Source organism: Malaclemys terrapin, chromosome 5 (genome assembly GCF_027887155.1).
Source record: "Malaclemys terrapin pileata isolate rMalTer1 chromosome 5, rMalTer1.hap1, whole genome shotgun sequence".
Classification (NCBI taxonomy): Eukaryota; Metazoa; Chordata; order Testudines; family Emydidae; genus Malaclemys; species Malaclemys terrapin.
Genome location: NC_071509.1, coordinates 107,167,083 through 107,181,127, shown reverse-complemented (window position 1 = coordinate 107,181,127; position 14,045 = coordinate 107,167,083). Strand labels below are relative to the sequence as shown.

The 14,045-nt window shown below is 46.4% G+C and overlaps 1 protein-coding gene across 2 annotated transcripts in view; it reads right to left on the bottom strand.

The window, feature by feature from the left end:
• HSPA4L (heat shock protein family A (Hsp70) member 4 like) overlaps positions 1-4,671 on the bottom strand; it is a 60,760-nt gene extending 56,089 nt beyond the window's left edge. The window contains exon 1 of one of the 2 annotated variants that reach the window (XM_054028996.1): positions 4,425-4,671. In XM_054028996.1, coding sequence (XP_053884971.1) covers positions 4,425-4,531 — 107 coding nt within the window. In that variant the 5' untranslated portion in view covers positions 4,532-4,671. The remainder of the gene's footprint in view (positions 1-4,424) is intronic. The other variant, XM_054028997.1, reaches the window with a different exon arrangement.
• Between the last annotated feature and the right edge of the window lie 9,374 nt (positions 4,672-14,045).

Genomic DNA, 14,045 nt, shown 5'->3' with positions numbered 1-14,045 from the left:
CACGGGATGTGATAGTACTGCTCTACTCGGCACTGGTTAGGCCTCAGCTGGAATATTGTGTCCAATTTTGGTCACCAATGTAGAGAAAGGATGTAGAAAAACTGGAAAGGATCCAGAGGCAACCAACAAAGATAATCAAAGGGGTGGATTGCAAGCCATATGAGCAAAGGCTGAATAAACTGGATATGTTTAGTTTGGAAAAAGAGGAGATTAATGGGGGGGGGAGGGGGAAGGGAACGACATGATAATGGTACTCCTGTGGGAATTCTGCACCACTGGGCAATGCAAAATTTGCACAGAAAAGGGTTACAGAGCTGCTGGCAGCCACCAGGGACCACTCAACCTGGCAAAACTTAGCCTGCAAATAGCAGACACTTCAAGAAGGAATGGGGTGGGAGCTGGAGGGTTCCCAGCAGATGCACTTCCTGGCATACTTCTGCAGCAGCCAGTGTGGCTAACCCCAGGGCCGCCCAAGCAGCTGGCCCCGGAGCCAGCTACTCAGGCAGCCCTGGGGACAGCCACACTGGCCAGCTGCTTGGACGGCCCCCTGGGGGTGGTGGGTTCCCCCCCCCCCAGCGGCAGCAAGCCCCCCGGGACTTCCTTCCTCCCCCCAGTGGCGGTCCCTCCAGGACTCCTCTTTCAGCGGAGGACGGAGTGGCAGCAGGCCCCTCTCCCCAAGATTCAATCATGAGTATTTTTAGTAAAAGTCATGGACAGGTCAGGGGCAAAAAACAAAACAAAAAATCACAGCCCCATGACCTGTCCATGACTTTTACTAAAAATATTCATGATTAAATGGTAGTGCTGGAGAGTAGGGATAGGGTCCAGAGTGACCTAGACAAATTGGAGGATTGGGCCAAAAGAAACCTGATGAAGTTCAACAAGTGCAAAGTCCTGCACTTACGAAGGAAGAATTACATGTACCGCTACAGGCTGGGGACCAACTGGCTAAGCAGCAGTTCTGCAGAAAAGGACCTGGGGATTACAGTGAACAAGAAGCTGGATATGAGTCAGCAGTGTGCCCTTGTTGCAAAGAAGGCCAACAGCATATTGGGCTGTATTAGTAGGAGCATTGCCAGCAGATCGAGGAACGTGATCGTTCCCCTTTATTCGACATTGGTGAGGCCTCATCTGGAATACTGTGTCCAGTTTTGGTCCCCACACTACAAGAAGGATGTGGAAAAATTGGAAAGAGTCCAGCGGAGGGCAACAAAAATGATTAGGGGTCTGGAGCACATGACTTATGAGGAGAGGCTGAGGGAACTGGGATTGTTTAGTCTCCAGAAAAGAAGAATGAGGGGGGATTTGATAGCAGCCTTCAACTACCTGAAGGGGGGTTTCAAAGAGGATGGAGCTTGACTGTTCAGTGGTGGCAGATGACAGAACAAGGAGCAATGGTCTCAAGTTGCAGTGAGAGAGGTCTAGGTTGGGTATTAGGAAACACTATTTCACTAGGAGTGTGGTGAGGCACTGGAATGGGTTACTTAGGAAGGTGGTGGAATCTCCATCCTTAGAGATTTTTAAGGCCTGGCTTAACAAAGCCCTGGCTGGGATGATTTAGTGTTGGTCCTGCTTTGAGCAGGGGATTGGACTAGATGGCCTCCTGAGGTCTCCTCCAACCCTAATATTCTATGACAACCATCTCGCTACTGGCAAGCACATTTTTCAAACCCTGTGTCTGTTGTGCATATATTGAAACTTTAAGGATTCAGTAATAACTTTATTAAGATCCCTGCAGGAATGCTAACAATCAAGATTCCTCTCAGTTACAGAGTAAAAATTTGAGAATAGTTACTAATTAAAGCAGCAGGATTCAAAAATGCATTGCTAGCTAGCATGTGCTAACTAAATACATTCTACAAGTCTAGACTGCCTTGTTTCCACAAGACTTTACCATGGGTTAGCACATGCCAATTCCTAGGGTAGACCACAAACACCTGTGTCTTGGAACAAATATTTGGGGAGGTTCAGGCTAGTTTATGATGCTGTTAACTACCTCAAGTTAGTTGGGAATGAGCAGACATACCTAAAGAACATATTTAGTTTGCATGTGTTATCTAACCTGTTAACTCCATGCCTTTAAATCCTGATCTAGGCAAAACCTAGACGGGTGGTCCCCAACTTTGCTGTTGCAATAGCATATTCACGTTCCCAGAAGAGTGTGGCGGGCACCGGATGACCAGCTGCCGAAATGCCACTGAGAACCGGCGTCATCAAGAAGTGTCGCCGCCAAAATGCCACCGAGAAGCAGCAGCATTTCGGCGGTGACACTTCTCGGCGGCAGGTTGTCCGGCAGAAGCGCTCCCTTGTCAGTAAGCGGGCGCACATAAATGCCATGGCGCCTGCGGGCACCGCGTTGGGGACCATTGACCTAGACATTTACAGAGGTTCTTAGAGCTCACCTGGGCCTTACTAAATTAGGTACACCTTTCTAAATCCAAAGTCTAAACAAAGCCGTATTGGCTTGATAAGGCTTAGTGCTCCTATGCAAAGTAAAAATTGCTTGTTTGACATTTCTATCCAGTACAATAATTCACACTACTTCAAAAAAAGCAAACAAAAATGAATTCTCTTCCTAAAGCCTCATTAGATTGTATTAGGGCTGAGTCTCAACTTGAAAAGTCAAGATAAATACCATAAGTCCTTCAACACCTAGACAAAAAGAGGAACTGTTTAATGATTTTTATAAAGCATCCTGCTGCACCCAAGTATCAAAGCACATGGTATGTTTCCTCTAGTTACATCAACTTGCTTTTGTCAGTTTGAAAACAGCTAAATTTTGTATATTATTCCATCTGATATACTAAAAGGCTAACTAAATACACTGAAATGTCTGAAGTGCATATGCAAAGAATGCACTCCAAAAACAGATGTTAAGCAGAAGTGGTATTCTAAAACAGATGGACCTGAATATACTTGATATTTGGGGATTCTTTGGAGTAGTCTCAAGACAGTGTTGCCTATTAAGAATGGTCTCTGGCACAAGTTTAAAAATAGGTTTCAAAATGTTGATGCTCACAAAAAACAACAACCACCTAGTTCCTTACTAAAAATTTTTGGAAACAAAGGAAAGGGCGGTATTATCAGATAATACATTGTGGTATTTAAAGCAAAGCGTCTTCATCATTAACATCTTAGACACATTAACCACATCAGTGCTTGGCTTTTTTTTTTTTTTTTTTTTTTTTTTTAATAAATAGACTAAAGCCTTTTTGTATATAAATAAATATTGAGAAGTTAAAACACATTTATTCCCAAGAGATGAAACAGTAAAATACTATACTCAAAACAGACTTCTCTGGAAGGAGCAAGGCTTACTTTAGTTGCTCTTTATGGGCCTGGAATTTTTTTTTTTTTTTTTTTAAACAAATGAGCATGCACTATTCAAGAAGTACAGTTTATGAGCCTTTTACATGAATTCCTGGTTTCTAGTAGAACATTACACACAGCTGAAGCTTACTTAAAGTCCTAGGTATACCCCATGGAAACAGAGGAGGCAAATCTCCACCTACTCTTGCATGTCCCATCATCACGAACATAGTCCATCCCCCCTTGCTAGAAACCTCGATATTTCACAGCCAGGAGAGGAAGCAGCAGAACAAGTAGGAAAAAGATTTTTTTGGGGGGTGGAAAGGAGAGAAGAAGAAGGGGGGGGGGGGGAAGAGGAAAGATTCCTCATATCACTCTCTTTTATCCTCCTTCAGACAACCTCCTCTTCCATCTCCTCTAGTCCCTCATACTCATTCCATCATCTGTTCTTAGTGGAATAGCTTCTGAACACTGCAAACCACTGCAATGTGAATTGTGCATAAACCCATCTGTTTAAAAGAAATCTTCGCTGACCAAATCCCGAAGTATCTATCAGAGGGCAGAGAAATTCCACTGGGTCTCAGAAAAGGCCTCCTTCAGCAGGCTATAAAATGGGTTCCTATCACCTCCCGGGCACCAGAGATGATAACCAAGAAATATCACTTGAACAGAACCCCCACCCAAAATCATCTGTCATAGAGGTGGGAGGCAGGGAAAGGAGCGCGGAGGAGGAGGGGAAGCGGATGAATGAGCAGGACCTAAACCTGCCACTGATACCGCACTGCTCCAGCAGCTCCCAGGCACAGACACACGCACCCGCCGGCCGCTGCCACTACCCGCGCTCCTCGGCTCCGCTCCCGCGGGCCGCAGGGGGCTGAGAGCGACCCGTTCCAGGCCCGGGGGCAAGAGGAGCTCTGTCCAGCAGGGGAAGTGAACGGGGATCTGCGCGCTGGGGCTTCTCAAAGCGACTATCAGAGTCCCCTCCGGGGCCACGCTGACGCGCCCTGTCCTCGGGGGGGGGGGCTGTGCACTGACGGGGAAGGCGCCGGTACCCGCGAGAGAGGCCCGGTACGCACGGGAGGGACAGCGGGCGGGGAACGGGGCCCGGTACTCACGGGGTGCAGCGGTCGCTGTACTCATTGGCGATGGTCTCGATGCCGCCGCTCCGCGCCACCGCGACATAGCAGTTGAGGAAGCCCAAGTCGATGCCGACCACAGACATAACTGCGCCCAGTGCCTTCCGCTCCCCGCGGGCCTGTCGCTGCAGCGGTCTCGGCGGCCGACACCAGCTCCCAGTCCCTACCCGTCGCGCTCCCCACTGCGGAGCAGCAGCCACCAACCGGCAGTTACTCTCCTCTGCGCAAGCGCGCTGCGCCTTCCGGCGGGGACTGCGCGAGACCCCGACGGACCTTCGGCACTTTCCGGACAGACTCGGACTGAGGCGGCTCCGGCCGACAGGAGTTCGAGAAAGATCTGGAAAGGGGAGAAGGGAGCGTTTGTATAAGGGCGACATCGTGTGGCCACACAGAAGTACTGCTGCTGCCTTCCCGCCCTCCGCTTCTAGCCGCGCCGTCCCACCGCCCACCTGGTTAAAGGGCCAGCACCCAAAATAAAGGGACTGTTCTGCAAGTGAATTGCAGTTAATGATGGTCTCTTGGTTAGAGTATAGCTGGACTGCTCCCATTACATTATAATTAGATAAAATTGGATGGTGTATAATTGGTTACATAGCTAGGGCGCCGTCATGGATCTGTGACTTTCCGCAACCTCTGAGACTTCTGCAGCAGCCAGTGTGGCCGACCCCAGGGCTGCCCAAACAGCTGGCTCTGGGGCCAGCCACATGGGCTGCTGTTGGAGCAGCTCTGCACCCAGCCACTCCTCCAGCAGCCGCTGGCAGCAAGTCCTTGGGTCGCCCAGAGCAGCAGCTGCCCCGGTGGCCCCTGACAGCTACTGCCCCTGGGCCCAGCCCCCCAGAACATAACCCCCCCCAGTAGTGCCTGTCGCCCAGTAGCACCCCCCCCCCCCGCTCCCTCTGCAGCAGTGACCTCCCAGAGTGTCCCCTGCAACAATGCCCCCCCCCCCCCCAATTTATTTAGGGGTATTTATACTATACATCACGGGCCCTGAATTTTTGTTTATTGCCTGTGACCTGTCCATGACTTTTACCAAAAATACCCGTGACTAAATCATAGCCTTAGTCATAGCATGAAATACAGCATTGCTGGCTGCTAACATGTTACTGGGAAGGGGTGCTATCTTAAAGCCCCAGCTCCAGAAGTCATGTGATTATGGGAGATGCTTAATTCTGTTTTTTAAATAGATTGTTAGTCCCCATGTTTGCAGAGGAGAGATTGAAAATGTAACATCATAAAAGCTTAAACTCCAGGCAGCAAATGAAAAGAACCCAATATTTATGAGCTTTTTAAAAGCTCATGATTGTCTTTTTATTTGACTCATGATTTTTGAACACTTGGGATTGGCTCATGCATTAATAGTTTAATGTTATAATCTTATATACATGCTAGTCTGTTACTATGTCTAATTTTATGCCCATAATCTTCCAACTGACTGTGTGGGCACAGGCGCAGAATTTATGTTAATATTTATTTAGGCTAGAGAGTAAGACAAATATAATGCTATGTTATAGTTAATTTACTGCAACATAATATTTATATAATTATAACAATCCAATATAATTACAGTTAGATAAATAATTAAGTATGGTTAATGTGATTTTATGCATCAATTATGATTAATATGTAGGTTCGCACTACATAGCCACCTTTCATCTGAAGATTTCAAAGTGTTTAGCCAATGTCAGTTCAGTTTAGATTCACAACACCTTTGCAAAGTACAATAGGTAAGTATTTAGTCCCTACTTTACCAGTGAGACACAGAGAGGTTATGTGCCCAAACCTGTAAGGTACTGAGCATCTCCTGTTAGATTTAGAGCATTCTCATCTCCAACCAAAGACAATGAGACTTTAGGAACCTCAGCATATTTCACAATAGGGTGCGTTAGGCTATAGCTCTCTCTGATTGAGAAAAGCACTCAAGCAGGTCTGTAAATGCTTTGTTGAATCAGAGCCTAATTCCTGCTCACCTTACTCATATTAGTGACTCACTGTCTTCAGTTAATCTGTTTGTGAAAGAAAAGCAGGGAAGCCCAATTTAGCTCTTAGAGATAGCACCATGCGGTCAGCAGCTGGAACCAGTTTAAAATTCATATGCATTGTTTCATACATTGCATAAACCACCACTTCCGATAGCATCATATAGAAGCCCATCATGTGTATAACCATCACTGTATAGATATATATGTCCCCTAATGTGCCTCAACGCTGTCTACAGGAATCCTCATTCTTTAAGGGTGAGTGGGTGTCCATAAATATTTGTTTAGTTGTCCATTTTGTTTGCAGTCTCAACAATTCACTCCATTTTAAGGATGGTTTTGTGATGTTGATATCTGTGCCATTAAATCATTATGTTTGGCCACTAAATTTACTTGATCATTAAACTTGGTCATATAACACCACATTTTGGTCACTGTGCCTGACAATTATGGAAAACTATTCGCAGTCTGGAAGCATTTCAATGCCAAAATTGTTATCTCCTTCTTTGTTATTTTCCTTTTCTACATAGGGAGTAGGAGACTGCATATCCATATAATGTGTACCCTTTTTCTGGGATTACTTCAATTGTGCAGGGCAATTCCAAATCCTGCAAATTTTATTTATAGGATGGTAATGTCCATAAATATCTTTCAGGTCTTGAAAAAAAAGTCACCTCCTTCTAACAAGCACTATGATATTTTGATACTGATGTTTTGATATGACACTGATGTGTAAGTTTGTCCTACTGGAAAACCGCCAAATAAATGGAAACAAGTTTGTGTCCCAGTCAGTGATTTGATTATTCCCCCCCCCCCCGCCCTCCTCTTCTTTATATCCCCATCAGTGTTGTGCACCACAACCTGCATCCTATTGGTCAAGGAGGACTGGATACCAATTCTTTTTGAACTCTTCAGTATGTCTCCATAAGCTATCAGAGATCTCACTGTTGGGCTTAAGCTAGTACGGTGTCACTGCTCAAGTAAAACAAGCTGTTGCTTTTGGTTAGCTTCAGCAATTCATGGCCCAATTTCCTTTTCTGACAGCAGAATCAGACATCTCTAGCAGCTAGACTGAAAGGGGAGGCTATTCACAGTTCAGTTTCTCCTTCTGTCTGCTTTGGGCCCCAGAAATTGTAAGATTGGTCCTGAATGACTCAAGAAACTGCTGCTGTGCATAAAACCTCTGCAGTACTCCCAACTGGCTGCCTACACAAGGTTTGGGAAACGGAGGCCAAAAATCAAACCCAAGTGTTGCGTAGCAGTTCCGAGCCTGCTATTAGGCCAACTCCAGAGGGAACCATGCAGCTTGGTAGAAGGGAGTTAGGCATCACTGCAGAGGTGTAAGCACATCACACTTGCAACTTCCTTTCTCCATAGATCCTCAGGGCAGAACTATGCCAATGTCTTCCGACTGGTCTAAAAATTACTTAGCACACTCTTGTTTCTCTCTCTATACACACACAAAATATCAATATAATTAATAACCTGACCCTCATCATAGTATCTAAGACTGATGAAAGATGATCCTACTCCAGAGAAATTAGAATGGTTTGGACAGACAGTGAAAGTTCCTGGTTTTGAATTACTGTGTGATTAATGTAAAAGTAAATTTATAGTGTTTTATTCTGAGAATGCTAATAAGAGCCAATTAAGATGAGGTTGCAGGAGAGGGTGAGGGGAACAGTCTCTGGGCTGGAGTTTGGGTGTAGGAGGTGGTGTGTGGGAAGGGGGGGTGCAGGCTTGGGGATGGAGTTTGGGTGCAGGCTCCAGGCTGGGCCAGGAGGTGGGAGTGCAGGAGAGGGTGAGGGGTGCAGGCTCTGGAAGGGGGTGGAGGGTGCGGCACTTACCTGGGGCTCCTAGGCAGGGCAGGCCAGGGGGCCTCCACACACTGCTATCCCCAGGCACTGCCCCCACAGCTTCCTATTGGCAGCAGGGGCGCTTGGGGCAGGAGTAGTGTGCATAGATACAGACCCACCCAACCCAGGGGCCACAGGGGTGAGCAGGCAGGAAGCCGCTCAGCTCCACTGCACTACTGGTGGTGAGTGGGGGCCCCGGGCGGTTTTAAATTGCCTGCGGAGTTGGGGTTCCTGGGGAAGCCCTGCATGTGCAGACTCGCTGTGGGAAACGCACAGTGTGAAGAGGGAATGCTGAATACGCCAAGATCAGACCCAGTAAGGGAAAAGCTGTGTAAGCTTCTTGCCCTGGAGACCGTATGCTCAAAGAGAGGAGGCATGCTCCCCCAGAGTCCTGACTGGCTTCGTATGGAGTAGTTTCAGAGCATCGCCCAGTGACTGTGACAACTGGTGGTAGCGGTGGGATCAAACTGCACGCTGTGGACAGAGCATCCTGCAGTGACTGGGGAGCAGTAAAATAAAGGGGGGTTAGCGAGAGATGGGCATGCTGGAGGCTCTGAGAGGTGCGGTTCCATGAGACTGAGGTGCTTATGGCTTAACCCCCAAAAGAAAGTGGACCCTTGAGAAGCGCTGTTGCACTGAAGGGGTTCCTCCCAGGGATCGTGGGAAGCTGAGTGCACACAGGCCTGTGAGTCTGGGACCCCTTGGGAACAGCATGAAGATGGCCTATAACCATCTCCTTAAGAAGGATATTGTAGAGCTGTGCAGAGATGGGGGGGGGGGGCTGCGCATTGGAAAATTCACCAAGACACTGCTGATTGCCCAGTTGGAAGAGAATGATTGCTCTAAGGAGCTGGTTCCTGAGCCAGCTGGGGCCATGAGAGAAGCTGGGAGCAGCCAGGCTGTGCCAGGGTTCCTCCCAGCCACTGACCCAGCCAGGAATGCGGGAGGGGCCGAAAGCAGCCTGGCAGCCCCAGGATCCACCAACCCAATCAGCAGGGAATCTTCCCAACCAAGTTTCCCATTGGTGGAGCTGAGACAGTTGGAGTTGGAAATGGGACGGAAACTGAAAGAGCTGGAGGACCAGGAGAAGGAATGGGAGGACCATGAGAGACAGAAGCAACTAGTGATGGCAGAGCAGAGAAGCAGAGAGACCCCAACTGTGGGCCCAGAGTGGCTAAGCCCACAGGGAACTCAGATATCAAAGTGCTGCCTCAGTTTAAGGAAGGGGATGATACACATGCCTTCTTTGCTGCCTTTGAGAAGGCCTGCAATGTGCACCAGGTTGACCTTGCAGACAGGCTTTAGCATCTCACCCCCTTACTGGGTCCCAAAGCCATAGAGATGTTTAGCCAGATGGATGAGATGGAAGCAGGGGACTATGAAGTGTTCAAACAAGCCCCGCTGCGCAAGTTTGAGCTGACCCCTGAGGTGTACAGGAAAAGGTTCCAGAGTGTGCAGAAGACCCAAGAGGATGACCTATCTGGAACTGGTCATGCTGATGGGGGGGGGAAAAATACACCTGCAAGTGGGTGAATGGGGCCTCCCCTGATGGAAAATCAGAGGTGGAATATGTACTGACTTTCCAGGAAAAGCTCGCTGGGCTCATGGACTTGGCTGGGGAGAATTTAGCCAGGACCCAAGGGAAGCAAAAGGTCTGATACAACCGCTCAGAATGTGCCCACTCCTATGCTACCGGGGACCAGGTGATTGTTCTCATTCTCATGAGAAAACGCAAACTACAGGCTGCCTGGGGTGGGCCCTTTAAGGTCAAGCAGCTGAAGGAGGTAAACTATGTAGTGAAACCCTTGCGGCCAGAGTCAGGCACAATGAGAGTCCATGAAAATATTATCCCAGAAGAAACGTGATCAGAGCCTCAATAGCTGAACACATCTTTATGAAACGTATTCAACCTAAGAATGGCCATACTGGGTCAGACCAAAGATCCATCTAGCCCAGTACCCTGTCTTCCAACAGTGGCCAATGCCAGGTACTTCAGAGGGAATGAAGAGAATAGGGAATCACCACGTGATCCATTCCCAGCTTCAGGCAAACAGAGGTTAGGGACACCATCCCTCTTTCCAACAGATTTTGCCATTTAAAGCAGATTCACTCAGTCCCTTAAGTGTCATCATAAAGACATGTACCTATGCTGGACATGGACATCAAAGAAGCAAACAGCTTTTACATTTCTACCTTTCTTGTATGACTCTCCGGGCCAAATGTTTAACAGACCTCCTTAAAGGCTTCAAGATTTGTAGGCAGATTTATTTGCATGGCAAATTGGTCAGTTACATGCAAATCCAGACACTACATAAGACTTTGTGCAAATGCCAAGGTTTGGCCCTAAAAGATCTGTTAGCTAGCACTCAAACAGGAAATTAAAACCTACTTCTAAAGCAGATAGGTAATTTATTTACTGGCTTTGAAATATTGGCTGAACCTCTTCAGTATCTACTGCCTGTCTATTAGTCCTTCCTAGAACGTAAGTAACAATAGTAGCCACTTTCATAAATAAAATATTTGCATGCCAAGAAGGGACACCATCAAGGTGAGTTGTCCTAACCCCCTACAACAAGTTATCAAGTGTATGTTAAATTGAGGGGAAAATAATCAGTAAAGTAAGTTTTATTTTATACTTCCAGGTATGAACAACAGAAGCAGGAAACAATCCCCCTGCCCAACCCAGATGAAGCCCTGGCTGCAGCAATACATGCCTTTACTTTCCACTCTACTGCCTCAATCAGCCCAATCAAGATGAAGCTTCAACTGGTCCAGCATGCTGGCCAAACTCCTGACAGCATCACCTTGGCAACAGCTTATTATGCCATGTTCATTGCACTGCAGTGTCTCTCCAGTGCAGGATTTGCTTTGAGGTCCTATCCCTAATCTATAAAGCCCCAATAATGTGAGCTAGATCAGAGGCTCTGTGCAACCCTTCAAGAATACACCAATCCACACAAGAAATATGACTGACAGAGCTTGGGGGGGGGGGGGGGGGCGAGGGGAAGAACAAGCCCACCACTTACTGCACAAGTTACACTTCCCTCTGGAGCAGAGAGCCCTCGCCTGTGGGGCATCCCTCTGATGGTGATCAGGAAGAGCCCATATATTTTACAAAATAAAATGCTGGAACATCCTTGAAGGCCTGCCCCCAATAGAGGACAATGGGGCAAACGTCAAAAATGTGTCCCATTCCATAAATACATCCCATAGGGCTCATTTTCTATACAGCAATGAACAATTTTTTTATTTTTTTTTTAAATAATGGTGTCAGCACCTATATAAAGTACTATAGTGATGGTTGTTTTACTCATGGCTAGGGAAGATACATGCTCTGCAGCAGTTGGACACAGCCCCAGCTGCACAATTATCTAGTCTTCTATTTTGTGAATTAGACTGGGGTGATATGATCCTTTATTTGGGTTGATTTTCTTATTTGGGGAATCATGGCTTGCTATGCCAGTGAGCAAATGAGTCAGGTTCCTGTGCTTGTATGGAATAGGCACATGCATGTATACAAACGAATAGATGTCTGCATGGAAATGTTCTGCTTCACCCCCCCACCCCCCCCACCCCTACTTCTTTTTGCTGTCCAGCATCTTGATACTTAGCATCTTGAGAGTGACAAACACACAAGCAATCCTAAACTATGCAGGTCATGACCTCAGACAGGTAGCAAGCTGGTGAAAAAGGAGTATTTAAGAAAGCATATAATTACAGGAAAAATTAAATACCACAGTTTTTGGAGGGAGTAGCTAAATCAGGGCTAATGAAACAGTCATTTAGACATACATGTGTACCTAGTTGGATGGTCTCCACACTATGCTGTTTAAGACCCTCTAGCAAGACTTCCTAGGTATAAATGCCAAGCTCTGGAAAGAGGAAGAGTTCTGATCTTAGGTTGAAATAATCCTGGGAAATGTAGTTCAGCAAGTGACTACAATCATTTTAATTAGTTGAATTGCAGCATCAAGTCTGTTCTATTATTCTGAGCTACAATGTCTCAAAACTACTCTACCCTAAAAGATCCCACTTTCCTTCTGCCTTTGAAGAACATAATGAGGGCACTGACAAACACCTAGCATCAGATTTTCAAAAGGCTAGAATGGTGGGAGCTGGCAGGTATGGAACACTTTTGAAAGTCTGGCCATGAAAGCACCTAAATGGGAACTGAGCTCTTGAAAATGTGGCAACAAGGAATCAATTCTGCTACAGCACTCACTTTTAGTATCTTATTAGTAAAGTTTCCCACTGAAATCAGGGGGACAACTCATGGAATAAAAGTACTGCTCAGTGAAAGTAAAGGAGAAAGGAAGCCAGCACGGAATGTGCCTTTTCTAGTTTGGAGTTTATTTATTGTTCCAAGGCAGCACAATCTATGTAGAATTAAAAAAATAAAATAAAAAAAAAAAAAAAAAAAACCAAACCACCACCAAGTTTGGGCAAGGCCAGGAGCTAAGTAAATTCAAATCTTAGCAGCACAATTATTTCTATGACTTACCAGCAACACTTATCCCAACCAAAAAAGAAGTTTCAAGTAGGCAATCTTTGATTTCATTTTGTATGAAATTTCTTCCAAAGTATTTATGGAATATGGAAGTAAAGATCTCAGAAGCAAGTGCAACCTGGAGTGATTCCCCCCACTCCCTTAACCTTGTATCCAATATGGACAAAGTAAATCACTTCATGTTCATTTGCTGTGGAAAGAATCCCTTCTGTAGATAGGGGTCTGGCAGCACACGTACTCACGCAATATGAAAGTGGCCAAGGACAGTCAGTCATTTACTGTTTGCCAAAGGTGCTATTATTAGTGAGACTGCCTTTGAAGGAAGAAGAAGCTGGATGTAGACTAGGGCTGAGATACAGTGCTTGCCATGAGGTGTAGGAAGAGAGTGGACAAGGAAAACTACAAAAATATAGTTGTTTCAGACATGCTGCAGTTAAAGTAATGTAAGGAAAAACACTAACAGTATACTCACTACTATGCACTTCCTCATGGCCAGATGTGACATCACAGTGTCCTTGTGGGTAGCAGCCCTTGTCAACAGTCACTTCAAGACTGTGGTTGTTTCTTTCAGATAACTCATTCCTCCAGCCAGGGTACAGTCTTTAGTTTGGATAGATGACCCTGGAAAGAATGGGCTAAAGTTCAAAACTATCTTAACAGAAATAAAAAGCTTCCACCTTCTCCACAGCTCTTCTTCAGCAAGATCACATTCAGCCTGCAGCCCCCCTGGCTGGGTTCAGCTACCTTTGTACACCACTTCCTTGGAGCTGGTAGGGGAATCCAGTCCCAACCTCAATTCTGGGTTACAGCCCAGGGCCTGTACTCCACAGCTAAGTCAAATCCTCTACCCACATTGCAGTTTTCCCTGCACTATTTCCTTCCTCATCTCTTTACTTCCCTTCTAAGTCTCCCAATCTGTTCTCTGGTTATTTAGGGTGCCTCCCTGCTCACTCAAGACCCTGAAGGCATCTTTTGACTCCCTGCATTCTCTTTCCTCTAGCCCTTCCTCAACTGGGCCCATTCTAGGGTGACCAGACAGCAAATGTGAAAAACTGGGACAGGGGTGGGAATAGGAGCCTATAGAAGAAAAACACCCAAAAAAATCAGAACTGTCTCTATAGAATCAGGACATCTAGTCACCCTAGCCCATTCAGTAGTTAAACCTGGAATCACCTAATTTCTTTCAGGTGGGGCCCATTCTGTAATCAGGGCTTGTTTAGTCAATCATCCCTGTGGTGGGGCAAAGACTCACTAGCACAGA